At 44.5% G+C, this 18,500-nt stretch overlaps 1 protein-coding gene across 4 annotated transcripts in view; it reads right to left on the bottom strand.

The window, feature by feature from the left end:
- The window catches only part of Dctd (dCMP deaminase), a 45,263-nt gene that overhangs the window by 22,177 nt on the left and 4,586 nt on the right, over positions 1-18,500 (bottom strand). For 2 of the 4 annotated variants that reach the window (XR_004109946.1, XM_031339765.1), the window contains exons 2-3: positions 8,655-8,786; positions 8,310-8,445 (exon numbers count right to left, since the gene is read on the bottom strand). Coding sequence is in view for 3 of the 4 variants with exons in the window: in XM_031339765.1 (XP_031195625.1) it covers positions 8,310-8,445; positions 8,655-8,780 (262 nt within the window). In the remaining variant the exon portion in view is untranslated. Of the gene's footprint in view, positions 1-8,309; positions 8,446-8,654; positions 8,787-10,567; positions 10,879-18,500 lie in introns of those variants that run through there. The other 2 variants (XM_031339768.1, XM_031339767.1) reach the window with 2 other exon arrangements.

Raw genomic sequence — 18,500 nt, 5'->3', positions numbered from 1 at the left:
TATATATATATATATATATATATATATATATATATGTAGGGAGAGAGAGAGAGAGAGATAGATAGATAGATAGATAGAAAGAAATGAAAGGCTGGAGAATCTTAGAATTTAAAATGAGGGCATTTAATAGAAATGTATGTATAATGTGTAACTTTTACCTAAAAGGGGGCATGGAAAACCTCTGTATCAAGCCAAAAAAATGAGAAGTAGGTAGTTCCAGGAACTTGGAACTTGGAACTCAGAGCCTCAGGGCTCTGGTTCCCAATACCTGCCCCTCCTGAATGATCCACAATGAGGGTGGAACTAGGAATGAAGGTCTACTGGTTTATGAGACTCTCCACCCTGTGGACTGGTAGATGAAGATTACATTCTTAAAATGAATATGTTTCCCTCCCTAACTGAATATCTTGGATTGGGTCCCTCTGAAATTTTCTACTGTTTTTATGTTCTGTTTCCTTGGTAACCCTCTCTCTGCCCCCAGCTTGTGGTTTTTCCCGTAAATACCCCTCACTTCTTGTGTTCGGGGTCAAACTCCTCTGGCCAGCATAGTCGCGAGATCGACCCCAGGGTCAAACTCCTCTGGCCAACAAGGTCACGAGATTGACCCAGGTTCCGGTATCCCCAATAAACCTCATGTGATTGCAGCAAGTTCGGTCTCTCGTGAGTCATTGGGTGGTCGCTTCATCCCGAGACTTGAGTAAGGATCTCCCCAGTTCTGGGGTTCTTTCAGATAGATAGATAGATAGATAGCACTATATATGATATATAAATATAATAAAATATATAATATATATTTTTTACTTCATATATATATACATACACTATACAAACAAGCCTCACAAGCCAGCAACCGTCAACACACATGTTGCCTGCTCCAGGGGCAGGAACCATGTCCCTCTGTCCAGGAGGGAGAAAAGCCATCAGCAGTGTTATCTAACAGCAAACCCCTCATGTTATAGAACCAACCCACCAGGCCAAATGGCCACTGGTAAGATAGTGGCAAGAAGTTATGGGGATACCAATCATTCTTGGATCAGATTTGAGGCCAGCTCCACTGGAGGGAATTCATGCTTGATACTGTCAATGTCAAAAGCCTAAGGTGAGATGGCCCTACAAGGGACCTCCTACTATTACCATATTATTATACTGTGATATTATCATATTCTAAATATCGTGTTTATACATATAGATTATAGATTAGCGCTACCCTTAACCTTGACTGCAGAAACCTCTCTCTGCGGTAGCCATCAGTTAGTGCTGAGACTCAGAGCCAAATCAAATAACTGAGAGTAAGTGACTACTGGGTGCTCAGCCCTAAATGGGGCATCTACATCAATACTTGTCCCCTCCAAGACTCAGAAAATGTCTCAGAAGAAGGGACAGAATTCCTGTAAGAAGCAGACGACAAGGAGGTATGCCATGAAATGTCTTCCGGACATGACATGACTACTGTGCCCATGAACTCGCTCCAGCTGTGAATACCTACGCGGCATCAAACCAAGGAACACAGTCAGCATTCCAACGGGCAGCAGGAACTGTACTCAGTGGGTTACCAAAAGAGCAAAAGGCGTGGTGGCGCACGCCTTTAATCCCAGCACTTGGGAGGCAGAGGCAGGCAGATTTCTGAGTTCGAGGCCAGCCTGGTCTACAGAGTGAGTTCCAGGACAGCCAGGGCTATACAGAGAAACCCTGTCTCGAAAAACCAAAAAAAAAAAAAAAAAAAAAAAAAAAAAAAAGAGTAAAAGACAGAGGAAATGAAGGAGGAAGGCAGACATTTTGGGTTGTCTCATCAAGATACATTTTTTACATGTATGAAATTGTCCAAGATCAAATAAAAGATAACTCCATTAAATATGATTGATTGATAGAGACAGACAGATGGATTAAAAAACAACAAAAAGAGAGACCCTGCACAGGAATCGGACGCCATCCTATGGGTATAAAAACAGAAGTTACTTTGAAAGGGGTAGAGGTAGATGCTATAGGTAGAAAGCAGTATGGGATACTAAGGAGGTACTACCAAGGACCTAGGATGGTCCTGAAAGACCCCCAGAACTGGGGAGATCCTTACTCAAGTCTCGGGATGACGAGACCACCCAATAACTTACGAGAGACCAAACTTGCTGCAATCACATGAGGTTTATTTGGGATAGGCCGGTACCGGGGTCGATCTCATGACCATGCTGGCCAGAGGAGTTCGACCCCGAACACAAGAAGTGAGGGGTATTTAAAGGGAAAGACCACAAACTAGGGGAGGTGAGAGGGTTACCAAGAAAACATAACATAAAAACAGTGGAAAATTCTAAAGGGACCCAACCCCTGGTTTAATCAGGTCACAAGGAAGTCATCCTGCACACTCATTGTCTAGAGGAATGTGGTTTGGTCAACGCTATCTTCTTAATGACTGACCACTCCTAGGACTACTTGAATGACCAATATCCTGTGGTTTGGTCAATGCTATCTTCTCAATGGCTGACTGCTGCCCTGTTCCTTATTCTGAGCAATGTTATCTTCTTAATGGCTGACTGCTATCCTGTTCCTGGAACTGACCAGTCCACCTTCCTGGCTCGTTACAGAGACTTCCTATGCCTTCTTTAAGAAAAGGTTGTACATTAATGCATTTCCATTAACATGCTTTTTCTAAATTTCTAAATCCAGTCTTTCAGTCCAAGAACTCTTCCCAAGCACATACTGATGGCATCTGATAAGTAAGATATTAACGTAAGACAGGCGTGTGCCAGGTGATGTCACACCTTTTAGTCCCAGCACTTGGGAGGCAGAGGCCAGTGGATCTCTGTGAGTTCTAGGCCAGTGTGGTCTACAGAGTGAGTTCCAGAGAGCCAGGGCTACACAGAGAAACCCTGAGTTGAAAAACAAAAACAAACCAACAAGAGCTATTAACGTAAACACTGATGATACACGCAGCACTTTGTTGTCATCAAAGTTTGAAGTTTTCCCATTTCCATGAGGGTCTCTGTACTGGATACTTTCCCCATCGCCTTTGACAAAATAAAATACCCAGCTGAGTCATGTACAGGAAGAAGGCTCCATCACACTGGGAGAGGCCCGGGGTCAGGACCAGCTCCTGCCTGTGGCGGCTAGAACCTCTTGCTTACATCATAGCAGAGCCAAATACAAAATGGGAGTGCTGGGGCTCAGTCTGCTTTCTCCTCTTTCCCTCATTCCTTCAGGCCAGGCCTCAGCCAAGAATGTGCCACCCACATTCCAGGCCAGGCTTGCCCTTTCAGTCAGTCCTGTCTAGACCCGCCCTCATGCCTCACCACTGTACTGGGCTTTCTTACTCCAACACGGTAACAAAGAAATCTGTCCTCTCTGACCTGCTAATTCAGCAGTTAAGACTACTGGACGAGAGCCCTTGGAAATCTTTATCCTTCCTTGTGGAGAAGTTCGGCGACCAATAATGTAGGTGAGGGAAGAAAAGAGTTACACCATCTGGTCACCCCCTTACTTTTTTAAATTAAAATCTGTAATCTTAAGACAGAAGTTTTTTGTTTTTTTTTTTTTTTAAGATTTATTCATTTATTGTATGTGTATGAGTACACTGTAGCTGTACAGATGGCCGTGAGCCATCATGTGGCTGCTGGGAATTGAACTCTGGACCTCTGCTTGCTCCAGCTCCACAACCAGGTAATACACTGTAGCTGTCTTCAGATGCACCAGAAGAGGGCGTCAGATCTCATTAAAGGTGGTTGTGAGCCACCATGTGGTTGCTGGGATCCGAACTAAGGACCTTCAGAAGAGCAGTCAGTGCTCTTACTTACTGAACCATCTCACCAGCCCAAGATAGGAGTTTTAAGAACTCCTCAACATCAGTAATCATTCCTCCTAAATCCCACACAACCGCAACGCTCACATCTCAGTGGCTTGAAAAGCCCAGGAAAGAATGAACGCACAATGTACACACAGTCATCATTATTTAGACTTAAAGCCCATCGTTAGGTATATTATGACGATAGTAATACTAAATGCCTTTTAAAAACCATTTAATACCTTCTACAATTTTTACGGTACATCAAATTACAAGCTTCTCCTTGTGGAAGAAAATTGTCTACATTCTAACACAGCTACACATAAAATGAATAATTGATAAGCAAGGGCAAAGAGCTCTGAAAACCTAGAGGTATCGTATGGATGATAAGGAATAACGGAGACAGACATCCAGTGCTCAGAAACTCAGCAGCTCTTCAATAAAAAACAATCCGCGAGGCTGGCCAAATGCCTGCCTGCGTGGGTTTAACTCCTCCTAGGAAGCTGCTCTGGAGGGCGCTCTCCCCATGCTGTGACAGCCTCAGAACAAAGCCAGTCACCCTGGAGGTTACCGAGCACCAGGTGATGGGGGGAGGGGAGGGAGGGTGTGTGAGTGTGTGTGAGTGTGTATGCATGCATAAGTATATGTTTATGTGAGTGTGTGTGTATATGTGTGTCTGTGTGTGTATGTGAGTCTGTGTGTGTGTATGTATGTGTCTGTGTGAGAGTATGTGTGTATATATGTGTGTGTATGTATGCATATATGTATGTTTATGTGAGTGTATATGTGTCTGTGTGTCTGTGTGAGTCTGTGTGTGTCTGTATGTGTTTGTGTGTATGTGTGAGTCTGTGTGTATATGTATGTGTGTGTCTGTGTGAGATTATGTGTGTGTATATATGTGTGTGTATGTATGCATATATGTATATGTTTATGTGTGTATTGTGTATGTGTGTGTATATGTGTGTCTGTGTGTTTGTGAGTGTGTGTGTGTATGGGGGTATGGGTGTGTGTGTGTATATGTGTGTTTGTGTGTTTGTGAGTGTGTGTGTGTGTGGGGGGGGTATGGGTGTGTGTGTATATGTGTGTCTGTGAGTGTGTGTGTGTGTGTATGGGGGGTATGGGTGTGTGTGTGTGTGTGTGTGTGTGTGTGTGAATATAATTCAGTCTTTGGTTTCTAGGGTACTATTACAAACACACCTGGGGCTCTCAGTGCCTGAAGAAGACACAAGTCCCACTTTGAGAAGTGCCCAGTGACCACTGGGGGACCCTGAACACTGCCCTCTATCCACTGGTATCTGTAGCAACCAGCCTGAGTACAACAGACTAACATAAGAACCCCTCCTTCCCGGAGCTCGGAGAAAGGACTCATAAGTCACTGTCCCCACTCAGTGAAATATTGACTGGAGTAGGTCATACATTTCAATGTAGATCTTTAACATATCGACCCTTCCGCTTTCACCGTTTTTATATGGGACATCGAACACTGCTGTGAAAAATTATTTTTGCATAGGCCTCAAAACAACTAATCATTTCCCCTCTTTCTTCCCATCAAAGGCTTACAGAATCAAAGCCAGGATGACAAGGTTTCTAAGATATGCTAGCACATCCGTCACATAACTCACGACCACGAGCTGTAGCTAGGCCCCGGAAGGCAGCTTTAAACTCTCCCAATTTTGTCTGTGTTCTTGCTGCTCCTACTAGGGGTGAAATTAAATGGACTACCTATTAAAGCCCCTTAGTCATAAAACTATGTTTTGTATCCTGAAAATCCAAGTGCTCTGTGGTTGTCTCTACTCCCACTCCTCAATTCCTTCTCTTCTTCGGGAACCTTCTCCAATTCAAACTCCCAGGATGTCCTTAGGTCGTTTGTAAAGAAACTTTCAGGGCTTTCTTAAGAAGATGGAGATCTAAGAACATTAGTAAAAATACAAAAATTAGACTAAACACAGACATGGACTAGCTCACGAGAAGCGTCCACAGGTCTAGAACTTTGGTCTGGTTCTTCTTCCCAGCCCCATGTTCCCAGAAATAAGGACTCAGACTCAAATTATATTTAGAAATGCCTTGGCTATATAGCTGGGCTCTTCTCTGACTACATTATAACTTAAAATAATCTGTATATTCTAATCTACAGTCTGCCCCGTGGCTGGTTACCTGTGCTCAAGCACCATGCGTCTGTGTCACCTCTTCTCGAGAGAATCTCCTATGCCTGGCACTATTCCAGAATCCAGAATGCCTCCAGGATGTCCCACCTCCTCTTTCCCACCTAAGCCATAGGCCATCAGATTGATTATTGACAGGTGAGGCATCCAATACACCAGACAAGACATTCTCTCTACACGGAGGCAAAGCCTACCAGGGAAGAATCTACCAAGGAGACAAGCCTTACATCAATAATCCTGGAACTTGATTTCTGGAAGGCACAACTCTTCCCTTTTTAGATGACCTTAATCTACTTTACTTCCAACAGGGACAATCTGTTCACTCGAAGACATAAATACCAGGTGTAGCATTACGAAGGAAGTCAGAAACCGACATATGCAGCCCAATTTGACTCTTTTCTGAAATTACCTATGTAGGCAGAGGGACCAAAAGCGAAACAAAGCTGACTAGTCTCTTCCACATCATCTCTGGAGGGGCTCCCACTGGGGCCGAGAAGACTATAGGAAACACCTGTCACACTTCTAATCTAGAATGTCCCCACAGGCTTATATTTCGGTGTCCACAGCTTGTGAAGCTATTTTCAACAGTTTTTGGTTTTTTTGTTTTTTTTCGTTTTTTTTTTTTTGCTGAGCATGGCTCATATCTTTAATCCTAGCACTCCGGTGGAGGCAGAGGCAGGAGGATCTCTGAGTTTGAGGCCACCCTGGTCTATAGAGCTGGTAACAGCACAGCCAGAGCTATACAGAGAAATGCTGTCTTGAAAAACCAAAACAAGGACTGGAGAGATTCAGTGGTTAAGAGCACTGACTGCTCTTCTAGAGGTCCTGAGTTCAATTCCCAACAACTACATGGTGGCTCACAACCATCTGGGGATCTGATGCCATCTTCTGGTGTGTCTGAAGACAGCCACAGTGTACTCATATACATAAAATAAATATTAAATAAATACAAAAAAAACAGAACTCACAATTTAAAAAAAAGGAAAAACAAAACAAAAATGTGATGATGATGATGATGATAGGAAGACAAGAAAGAAAAGAGGGCAGTGGTGGCGCACGCCTTTAATCCCAGCACTTGGGAGGCAGAGGCAGGTGGATTTCTGAGTTCGAGGCCAGCCTGGTTTACAGAGTGAGTTCCAAGACAGCCAAGAAGAAAAACCCTGTCTCGAAGAAACCAAAAAAAAAAGAAAAAAGAAAAGGAAAAGAAATGGGATTTAATTAGCAAAATAGGTCCCTGGGGGTGGGCCTGTAACAGTTCTGCAGAGGTCGGCTTCTGGCCTATGGGATGCGAACAGACAGTAAGTACCTCTCACGTCTGAGGCCAAGGACAGAGTCACCCGCAAGGTCACACCATCCCCACATGATGGATTAAAGTCCCTCTGAAAACAAGAGTGCAAGTAAACCCTTCCTCCCAGAAGTCATTCTGCCAGTTTGGTGACAGCAAAAGTAACTAATCCACCACCCTCTCCTAATCTCAAGGTAAACGGTGAAGCCAAGTCAGAGGCCTTCACTCCTAAACTTCCACCTTTGGTCCTGAACACAGCCCGCTGTGGGACTAGACTCAAGCAACTGGAAGAGCAACCTCCCACCTCCCGATGTCCAGCTCAGTCTGGTAACTGCTTCCCAGAGATGCACTTGAGTCATGTCCTCATGAAGCCAAGAGGCCAAACATATCCTCTGTCTCAGCAGAGTGCTTCGTTAGCACAAGCGCCACTTGGCAAACTCTGCTTTCCCAAAATACAGAAGCAACCTCCAGAGCCCGCCCACACAATACCCCTGTTCTCTCTCAGCAAAGGACTGTGGCCTTCGATGCACCTTCTGGTGTCTACAGGCTGTCAGGCCACTGTGAAATTCACCAGACTCAGAACAGGAACCAAGGTCCAGGGCCATCAGGGCAAGCCTGTATAAGAACTACCATGCCTCCATCAGTGGCTCTTCTTGAAACTGAAGAGATGGAGATGGGGGGTGGGGGTAGCTAGAGAGATCCCTCAGTGGTTAAATGGCACTTGCTGCTCCTGAAGTAGACCCTAGCAGATTTAGTCCCCAGCACCCACAGCAGGCCTACAAATGCCTGTAAACTTCAGTTAGAAGTGATGTGACACTCTCCTCTAGCATCTAGTGTCACCTGTACCAACGTAGTGCATATAAGATAAACTCATGCAGGCACATGCATGTACATAAACAAAAATATATAAATCTTAGATAAAATTATCAAATAATTCATTCAAACATTATTTATAGGGTAGTAGAGGAAGATAGGATAGTTCACTACAATCCTGTCCCTTTTCCATCCTCTGACTCAAAGGAAAGACTAACTTTTTCAATCAAAGACTCAACAGGCTACCACAGGAAGCAGGACGGAATCTGAAGGCGCTCACCGTACGGATATTTAGTATCCAGCTTGTTTTCTGCTGTTCTTCTCCAAGGCAACAGGTCATCGCTGCACCCATTTGGCATTCCATTGTACCCAATCCCCACGATCTTGTTTTCTGAATTCACAATGCAGGCTCCCACCTGGAGAAAAACAGAGAAACACTGTAGCTGTGAATAGCTGGTGTGCCACCAGGGACGCAGATGAATTAGAAGCATAGGAGGGACACCGCGCACACATCGCAGCAATTTACTTTACGTTTTCATGCCAAACTGTCCATGTCCATCACTTGCTCCTTTGTGTACCTCTCAGCAAGGATCTGAACATCCATCCTCCTACAAAACCGGTTTACCTGGGAACTTGGGTCCTTGCTTCTTTGTGCCGACAAGAAGGCCACCGCCATGAAATAGTCCGGCCACTCCAGATAGTCATCCCGCTTTTTGCAGGAAATGTCACTCATGTTGGGTGTAGAAGTCATAGGCTGCTAAACATTGAGAAGAACAGTGATCAGTCTGCTTTCCAGGAAATGCACCAATCAGCCCTAAACTCTGGGCAACTTCAGCTGGACTTACTAAGCAGAAACCACAAAGCATGAGCCCTAGTCTTAAAGAGAAAGTATCCTGGCCTTAAGAGAAAATTAAGAAACATATTATTTGAAAAGTCTGGATTTGGCACTAATAAATTTCCAGATAATTCACATACTGCCTGCTTTCCTATAGAATTTAAGTTCCTGGGCTGGAGAGATGGCTCAGTGGTTAAGAGTACTGACGGCTTGCTCTTCCAGAGGTCCTGAGTTCAATTCTCAGCAACCACTTGGTGGCTCACAACCATCTGTAATGGGATTCAATGGCCTCTTCTGAGGTGTCTGAAGACAGAGCTACAGCGTACTTATATACATAAGATAAATCTTTTTGTAAAAAAATTTAACAGCAGGGCAGAGTGGTGTTGGTGGCACACGCCTTTAATCCCAGCACTTGAGAGGCAGAGGTAGGTGGATTTCTGAGTTCAAGGCCAGCCTGGTCTACAGAGTGAGCTCCAGGACAACAGGGCTACACAGAGAAACCCTGTCTTGAAAAACAGAAAAAGAAAATAAAACAAAACAAAAATTTAAGTTCCTATACACTCCCATCTTTTACTTCCTTAGTTCCTCCCTTATAAACATGGGAGGGGGAATAAAAATGTCTAATGGATTCCAGATACTGTTTAAATCTCTCTCTCTCTCTCTCTCTCTCTCTCTCTTTCTCTCTCTCTCTCTCTCTCTCTCTCTCTATATATATATATATATATATGTGTGTGTGTGTGTGTTTCTAGCTAAAGTAGGTATTAGGATCACATCTTACAAACTCAGAGAACTCAGGAAATTTGCTTTCCAAACCCAGTGTACTATAATATAAACAAACAAATAACAATTGCAAACAGGCCAGTTTGGTAACTAATCAGGTTATTTTTCCCCCTCTTCCTTCCTCCTTCATTCTTCTAAATTGATGAATCAACTCTGACGACTGAATCAAATAGGGGAAAAAGAGACAATGCTCATATTAAAACCCGGTTCTGTGACAATGAGCTTCAAGGCCAGACCTTTTGCAACAGGGGTGAGGGTGAGAGGTGATGGGAAGAATCACAGAACGTCAGCTAAGAGAATCCTTTCAAAAGTAAACTAGGGGGAGGAAGGCTAACCAAGGTCACCCCATTCACTGAGAAATCTTAAGGTGGGGATGTTCCAAACTTCCCCTTCAGGCTACAGACGTTAAAGTTATGCTGCTGTACAGGGCAACATCTATTGTGAACAGGTATGGAGAAGCACACTTAGCCAAGGACTCTGTCGCCCCTGCAACCCTGCTCAAAAGGGAGACACGCAGGTTTGGCTTCCCGCTCGCTTTAAGCTTTGGAGGGGGATGGGAAGGCAGGGAGAGAGGACACATTTCTCCACCACCGGGGTCTGCCCCGGTGCTTGCTTGGTAAAGCTCCCTAGGGCTCTGTACCCACCCACGAGCAACTTCAGAAACCAGGAAACTGAGGCGGGAATGTCACCCAGTCCAGGGAAAAATGCTCCACCTCCAACAAATGCTCCCCCAACTCTACTCTAGGTTCTTAAGTCTCCCTCCTCCCCACCACGTGGGCGCCAGAAAAGACTCGGGGAACACTCTCCTCCCCTCCCTCCCTTCCTCCTTTCCTCATCCCTCCCTCCACCGCGGCGAGCCGGGTGCAGCCCACGTGCAGGCTGAGCACCCATGAGCAGGGTCCTCCGCGAGGGGATGAGCCCACCGTCCGCTCCTCCGAGGGGTATCCCACGCTCCCACCGTCCGCCCCGCACAGCCGCCGCGCGCGGGAAGTCGGGAGGGAGGCGGGGCCGGCGCCCGGCGGAAGGGGCGGTGGGGACGAGCGTGGCTTGCAGCTCCACGCGGTCCCGAACCCTGGGTGGTCCAGAGCCCCGCGCGGCCGTGGCCACGGATCGTTGTAGAGAGGATCTGCAGTCTGTCCGGCACGCGGGGAGCCAGCGCCTGTCCCGCAGCGGCACCCCTGTGTCGCCGCGACCTTTGCGGTTCCCTGTGCGGTTTGTCCTGGGCTTTTTTTCTTTTTCTTTTTCTTTTTCTTTTTCTTTTTCTTTTTTCTTTTTCTTTCGTGCAGGCAAGGGCTCGGGGAGGGACCGCGCTTGGCCACACCCACCCATGGGCGTTTTACTTGCCCCTCCCAGTCCTCTGAATCCTTCACCAACTTCCTTAAGGCGTTAAGGAGTTGTTAAATACATAAAGGTGACTTAAAAGACCCAAGATTGCAATTGTTGCGGACCCGAAAGGACAGGGAATGAAGGGACCTGGTTCTGGCCTCTATAATAAGCCCTACAGACTGTGTGTGTCATTCTAGCAGTCTCTAGAATCATCTAGCCAGCAATTGCTTCTTGGCTTCATACTAGAAGGGTTTGGGTGGAGCAGCTGTGCCCAGAGGCCCCATACTTCGAAACTTTATTTGCATTGGTGTTTCGGTTGGCCACGTTTAGAGTTAACTCTCCAGGCCCGTGAAAGACCCCGAGATGCAAGCACTGCCTTCCCCAGCCACTCAAGGTGGACACTTGCTCACTTGACAGTCTCCTGGTAAAGTTTGTAGAGGTCATATACCCCAAGGAACTGCATCTGATTTTCTTCAACATCATTTACTGGACTCAGATGTTTGACCCCCTAAATCTGGAGGAAATTCCAGCACAAAATGACAAGTATCCCTGTTTGTCTTATCCACACTTGTGGCTACCTCCCCGTACTCCATACCATTGCCCCATAAATAAAAGCTACTATAATAAACATGACTTCACATCTACACATCCCCGGTCTAAACGGCTAATCCAAACAAAAGCTTGTTAACTGTATTAATTTAGCCTCACGGAGGAAGAATGATGAAAATAAACAGTTGGTTCTACCTAATTTCTCACTAGCGAAGACACATCATTCTTCATGTCCATGGTCCAGCCTGTAGATTCCATAATTAAATTATGTACTGCTCTTGGTAGATGCCAGGAAAGCGAAGGGGGAAAATATTTCATTGTTAACTATAGATTTTTTTTTTTTTGCCTTGATAAAACTCAGGCTTCAAAGAGCCACATAGATTAAAGTGATGATTTTTAATGTCAAGTTAGTCACTCTAGTTGACTATCTTGTCGCCACTAAAATTCATTATGTCCTGAGCAAGTAGATTCTCTCCCCCACCCTCTGCTTGGTCGTTGTCACCCTCATCTATAGTCCTTGGGTCTTGTTGGATTCATTTCTCTGCTCACCAACCTACAACTAATATATCACCAGTTGCTGCTGGTCCTTCAACCACAACATCATTAAGCTTTCTTCCTTTGCCTGGAAAGACTGTCAAACATAATTTAGTTACTTCTCATCATTCTCCATTTTGGTCAGCTCACACACTCCCCTCTGCAGTAAATCTAGGACCCTGCTTACTGCAAACAGTCGCCCTCACTGTTCCTGAATCTCACTGAAAGCTCCTCGAGTTAAGGGTGGCATCGTTCACAGGACAGGAAACTCTCCTGATTCATGGTTTCACAGCCAGAGGTTTCAGATTCTGCACCAACAGTAAAACCAGACAGCCAAGTGAGAAAAATGCAGGCCTCCCCGTGTCTTGCTCATTAACACCTTGTAACTCCAAGTGTGAGTGTACCTGTTAAATCTCCTGCTAATACCTTTCATTTTGGCTTATAATGGAGGCTCTTGCTTCACCTACAACAGACACAGGAGGTTGCTGTACATGCAGCCATAGCTGATTTTACCGCCCTAGGAGAGGAGAGGGGATGCCACAAGGGATAGACTGCATTAACATGTTTGCAAGGGTTCTACTCAGACTTCGGCCTACTCCCCTACTTAGAGACCTTTGGCTTATCTATGTGTGTTACATTACTTAGAATGTATTTCAGTAACTCAGAAGTGGTGGTGGTGGTGGGGGGGGCGTGGAACAGATTAAAAAGGCCAATCAAGGTAAAATCCCTCTGAGGGGACTTGGGTGGCATTCATAGATATTTCCCCTACCCAGATACCACCTAATAATTCTCCTGCCTCTTTTGTTTGCCAAGAAGGGGAAATTTTAACCAAAGAAACAGAGTATCTTAGTCAGGGTTCTCTAGAGCTATAGAACTTATGGAATGAATCTCTCTTTTTCTCTCTCATATATATTATATGTATATGTGTGTGTGTTCTTGGTGGATGCCAGGAAAACAGAGTGGGAAAATATAAAGGGAACTTCCTGAAATGACTTACAGGCCGCAGTCCAGCTAATCCGTCAATGGCTAACTGTGAACAGAAACTCCAAGAAGAGAGTAGTCGCTCAATTCCACGCGTCTGGGTGTCTCAGCTGGTCTTCTGTATCTGCTGGAATGCCAAAGAAGTAGGCTTCGAAGCCAGGGAAGGAATGGACTTGCTAGCAGGGTGAGGGCAAGCAGGAAAAGAGTGAAAGCGCCCTTCTTCCATGCCGTTCTATTGGCTTCTAGCAGAAGGTGTGGCTCAGACTAAAGGTGTGTCTTCATACGTCAAGATCCCTATCAGGCACATGTCTTCCTACCTCAAAGGTCCAGACTAGACGCAGATTCACCCACTTCAAACCAGAGAAGAGCACACTCTCACAGGTGTGCCCTCCAGTTCTGAACAGCATCACAGTGAGAGTCGGGGGAGTCTTGGGTCGATAGGCACGGTAAGTTTGTTAGAGAGGAAGGACATAGGGTTTTAGTCAGGACAGACTATGAATTACTTTATAGTAATCTAGTGACCTTCAGAAAATACCTACTTGGAGCCTCTGTTAAATTAACAATATGTATTTAATTGATCTTTTTTTTAAAAAAGAAGATTTATTTTTATTTATTTTTTTATGTGTATGAGTACACTGTAGCTGTACAGATGGTTGTGAGCTATCACATGATAGCTGGGATGTATGTGGCTGCTGGGAATTGAACTCATGACATCTGCCGGCCTACTCGCTCCAGCCCCACTCGCCCCAACCCTGCTTGCTCCGGCTCCGGCATAATTCACTGTAGCTGTCTTCAGACGCACCAGAAGAGGGCGTCAGATCTCATTACGGGTGGTTGTGAGCCACTATGTGGTTGCTGGGATCCGAACTCAGGACCTTCAGAAGAGCAATCAGTGCTCTTATCAGCTGAGCCATCGCGCCAGTCCTTAATTGATCTTTTAAAGATAATTTTCTACTATATACTAGTGCTTTAAAAATCATAATAAACAAACCAGTTCTTCCTACCAGGCAAATGAAGAATAAATGAACTTTACTGCTGGCCCATTTAACCTATAAATGCTGTTTCTAAGTAGCCTGTTGAAATATCCTTGATTTTACTTGAGTCTGTCTGTCTATCTATTTAACCTACCTAAACTCTCTATCCAGCCATTTAACTCTTATCTATTTATTCAGAGGGTTAGGGTTAGGGCTAGGGTTAGGGTTAGAGGGTTAGGGTTAGGGTTAGGGTTAAGGTTAGGGCTAGGGTTAGGGTTAGGGTTAGAGTCTTGGGTATCCAAGCCTATAAGTCACTTGTGTAGCTAAGATGACTGAGCTCTGATCTTCCTGCCTTTCCCTTCCCATTGCTGGGAGTACAGGTATGTAATCATTTATGCACTCCACCAACTCAATTACATCCCAGCTCCACAGTAGCGTTCACTCTTCTTTTGTTAAAGATTTTTTAATTAATTAATTGATTAATTGATTAATTAATACATATGTAAGTATACTTTTGCGGTCTTTAAACACATTAGAAGAGGTCATTGGATTTTATTACAGATGGTTGTGAGCCACCATGTGGTTGCTGGGATATGAACTCAGGACTTCTGGAAGAGCAGTCATTGCTCTTATCCATTGAGCCATCTCTCCATCCCACGTTCATTCTTATAACCCAACAGTTGTCGCTAGAAATACCAGTGTTACTGTTTTTAAGGGATTGGTTATTTAGCTCGTTTAAATGAGGGATGACTTTGTCTCCTGTGTGAGAAAAGGGTGGTTGGTATTGTAGAAATTTAGTATGTGATCTCATGTGTGTGTGTGTGTGTGTGTGTATGTGTGTATGTATGTGTGTGTGTAAAGATATCATTATTAAATATTGGCTGACAAGATAAACCAGCAGAAAAAGAATTGCTTTATGCCAAATCATTTGTAGTTTCCAACACATAAAGAAAAACTTTGCTCTAGGCAGTGGTGGTGCACGCCTTTAATCCCAGGCAAAAGCAGGCAGGTTTCTGAGTTCAAGGCCAGCCTGGTCTACAGAGTGAGTTCCAGGACAGCCATCACTACACAGAGAAACCAAGTCTTGAAAAAAAAGAAAAAAAAAAACAAAGAAAGAAAATAGAAAAAGGAAAAAAAAGAAAAATAAGAAAGAAAGAAAGAAAGAAAGAAAGAAAGAAAGAAAGAAGGAAAAGAAAGGAAAAGAAAAACTTTGCAAACATTCATCATTCCCCTTTCTCCGCCTCTTTTTCCGAGTTTAAACAGTTAAGCATCTGGAGGGACTTGTGGCAGGCGAGACCTTGGCTGGGCTGGTGGGTCAAGCAACAAAGGGGGAACAGAATAGTTTTCAAGGCCAAAATAAAAAAAGAAACAAAAACGAAATATCCAACTCTGCAGTGTTGCTCTTGGCCCCAAACTGGCTGTTTGTACCCCAGAACTGAAGGAGGCAGTGACAGCTGTCTGCCTTCTTATATTATGCCAATTCTTCCTGTGGCTCGCTTTTCCTCTGCAGACTTGAACTTGTAGCCTCTTTCATACAGAACCGGTTGAAGCTGATGGAAATTACATGTCTTATCACTTCTTAAAAGAAAAAAAAAATTACAGAAAATGTAAATCTAAAAGAAATGGGCAATTTTCTTGTAGCGTTTTCTACCTCTGTGTAAGTTACCCAAGTGCCAATCATTCCACTTTTTAAAATTCAGATTTGTCAAGCAGCTTGTAAGCTTTCAGTGTTGTACAAGAAAAGATAATGCTTCGAGTGGAACAGTCACTTATGCCGGGGTCTGTGCAAGTGCCTACCTGAAGAGAACTGATCAGATGGCTGGTTTTATAAAAATAGTAACAATCTCATTAAACGCAACCTCTGCTCTGGGGTCACTATGGAAGCGCCTGAGGGGTTATAGCCAGGTGTTTGGATCCTGGATATAAAATTCCTTATGGACATGGACCTCACTACAGGCCAAGGTGAGTGTTGTGTGTTTTAGCTGGACTAACAAGGAGGATGCCTAAAAATTGTTATAAATGAAAGCCCTGTTACATTGTATTTGGAAATCAATGGCTAGGGTCGCCTCCTGCCACCTTGTGCCTTTCCTCAAGGCACTGGAAAGACCTCACTGGGGGTAAATGTCTCAAATAAAAAGGCAGGAGTCAAATCAATATTTTAGTGTCAAAGTGCCCCATAGAGGTGTGTGTGGAGAGGGACATTTGTGATCCTGCCCTGACAACAGTAACATGTGAGTGTGTGTGTGTGTGTGTGTGTGTGTGTGTGTGTGAATATACAAACTAAATATTAAGGGAGCCGTCCTTATAAAAAGCCTAACTGCTTATCCTATTTATAGTTAAGAGGTGCTATGCACACAGGAGAGGAGGGAAAACATGGCCAACAAAGGCCAGGTCCTATGTGTGGGCCACCTCTTACTGCTGCAGGGTCTGATAGACAACCCTAAGGAGATGGATATGTGAAAAGCTGTCAGCCACGAAGCCTTCTAAGGAACTATCGTCCCAGAAACGCCGCCTTCAAATGAGCCCTGGATTGGAGAGTTAAATTTCAACCTAAGGCAGTGGCAAAGGCACTTGTGGGATCATCCCCACGAAAAGGAGTGGAATTTAATAGTTTGGTGGTTACAGTAACCACTATCCTGCGAGAAAAATCAATATCTACACAGTGTTAGAATCACACCAACGGCTCCTGGAGCTGAGCCATTTCAGTGAAGAATAAACCCAGATTCATTAGAGGAGAAAGTCAGAATGTGGTAGGAGGTCAAATATAAATACACCCTGGGCTCCATTGTCCGGAAACCGACCGTGTTCTCCGTTCAGAAGCTGAGCATTTTTTTAAAAGCCTAGAATTTACAGAGCTGGAAGTGACCTTGGCAATCATTGAGTCCAGCCCCTTCTTTTACAGATGAGGAAATACTGGCCCTGGAAGACTGCTTGGCTTGCTCCAGTCCACACATCTGATCTGGTGAGATTTTTTTTTTTCCTTACAACGCACTCTCGTAGAATCTATGAATTAACCAACCGCAGCCCTTCGCTGAAAACGCCCCCCTAGGTCAGGCACCACGTGACAGGAACAGGAAGTCAAATCGGCCTTTGCCCTCTCTCTTTGCCTAAGAAAAAACTATGAGACAAGTGTAAAGTATTAATGATTACATAGCAATGTGAGACAACAGTGAAAGTGCTGTCCCCAAAGAGACCAGGGCTACTTGTAGACTGGAGTGTCTGCTGCTTTAAAAACAAAGCCCCTCCTGCCTATCCAAGCAGTAGGCTATGAGCGCAGGGCTCTCCGTGTTCCATTCATTCTTGCTTCTCCTTAGCATCGTAGCCAATTTCTAGACCGGCTTCCCTGGAGGGGAGGGGGTATGTATAAGATAAACCAGACACAAAGAATAAGACATATAGGACCACGCACATTGTAACTGTGATGGAACACAACTATAATTTGGCTGCAGCAGGAGAATCGTGAGTTCAAAGCCACCCTGGGCTATTTATTTAGTTCACTTAATGGCAGTCTAGGTTACACAGAAAGGCTCTTGTTTCAAAACAAAAAAAGGATACATAAAAATATTGAGAGAGAAAGTTATCCTACTGAATTCCTGCACGACTCAGGAAAAAAAAAAGGTTTCTGTATGTGTTTCTGGAACAAAACCCAGATGAGGAACTGCATGCACCATCTCCCAGCAGTCTCTAAAGAGGAAACTTCCATAATCGTACAACATCGTCACAGCACTTAAGAAAAACGTACGTGCGCGCGCGCGCGCACACACACACACACACACACGCACCCATGCACATATGCACGCACACATGTGCTGTTTCTGTACGACCTTGTTGAACTGCAAGAGCTAACATTACTTGTAGATAAATGGCTACTATCTTGTCACCACATAAAAACACCCCGTGATCTAAAGAAATTAGAGCATGCAGTAGTCTATCCTCCAGGACTGGAGAAAGAACGCGGCTGTTTTTGCTGAGAGACTGATAGCTAAAAATTAAGCCTGGCTGCTGAAAGCCAAGAATGCCTTTACAATAAGAGAATACCTGTTATCTTAGCTCCCACTCCCTCGCTGTTTTCATATCCGTGGCTCCTGGAGGAACAACACAGTGGAGTGTTTTGCTCAAAAGCCTTAGTTAGTCACCTATCTGCCTAGTCACCCCCTGGCTAGTCTCGTGTCATAGCACAAAGGACACAAACGGCACTCGTTGGTATCAGGTGAGATAGCGAGTTTACACCTGAAGAGTGTGATTTCATTTTGAAGAAACCCATTGTGTTTGCAATAGCTGCCATTCCAGAAGCTTCTATGAGCCAGGCAGCAGCACAGAGGGAAGAATTTCATTTTATAAAATGGTGGGAAATTCTATTAGTGATTTTTGGTGGCATATTTTAAGTGGGTTATTATTAGACAGAGCTGACATTTCACATGCAGAAATATTCTTTTCTTGAGAGTCAAGTGTCATTCAAAAAAGGGAAAAATTATTTAGGTTTTTTTTTTTT

The sequence above is a fragment of the Mastomys coucha genome, unplaced genomic scaffold (genome assembly GCF_008632895.1).
Source record: "Mastomys coucha isolate ucsf_1 unplaced genomic scaffold, UCSF_Mcou_1 pScaffold22, whole genome shotgun sequence".
NCBI classification, from domain to species: domain Eukaryota; kingdom Metazoa; phylum Chordata; class Mammalia; order Rodentia; family Muridae; genus Mastomys; species Mastomys coucha.
This window is presented reverse-complemented; position numbering and strand designations above follow the sequence as displayed.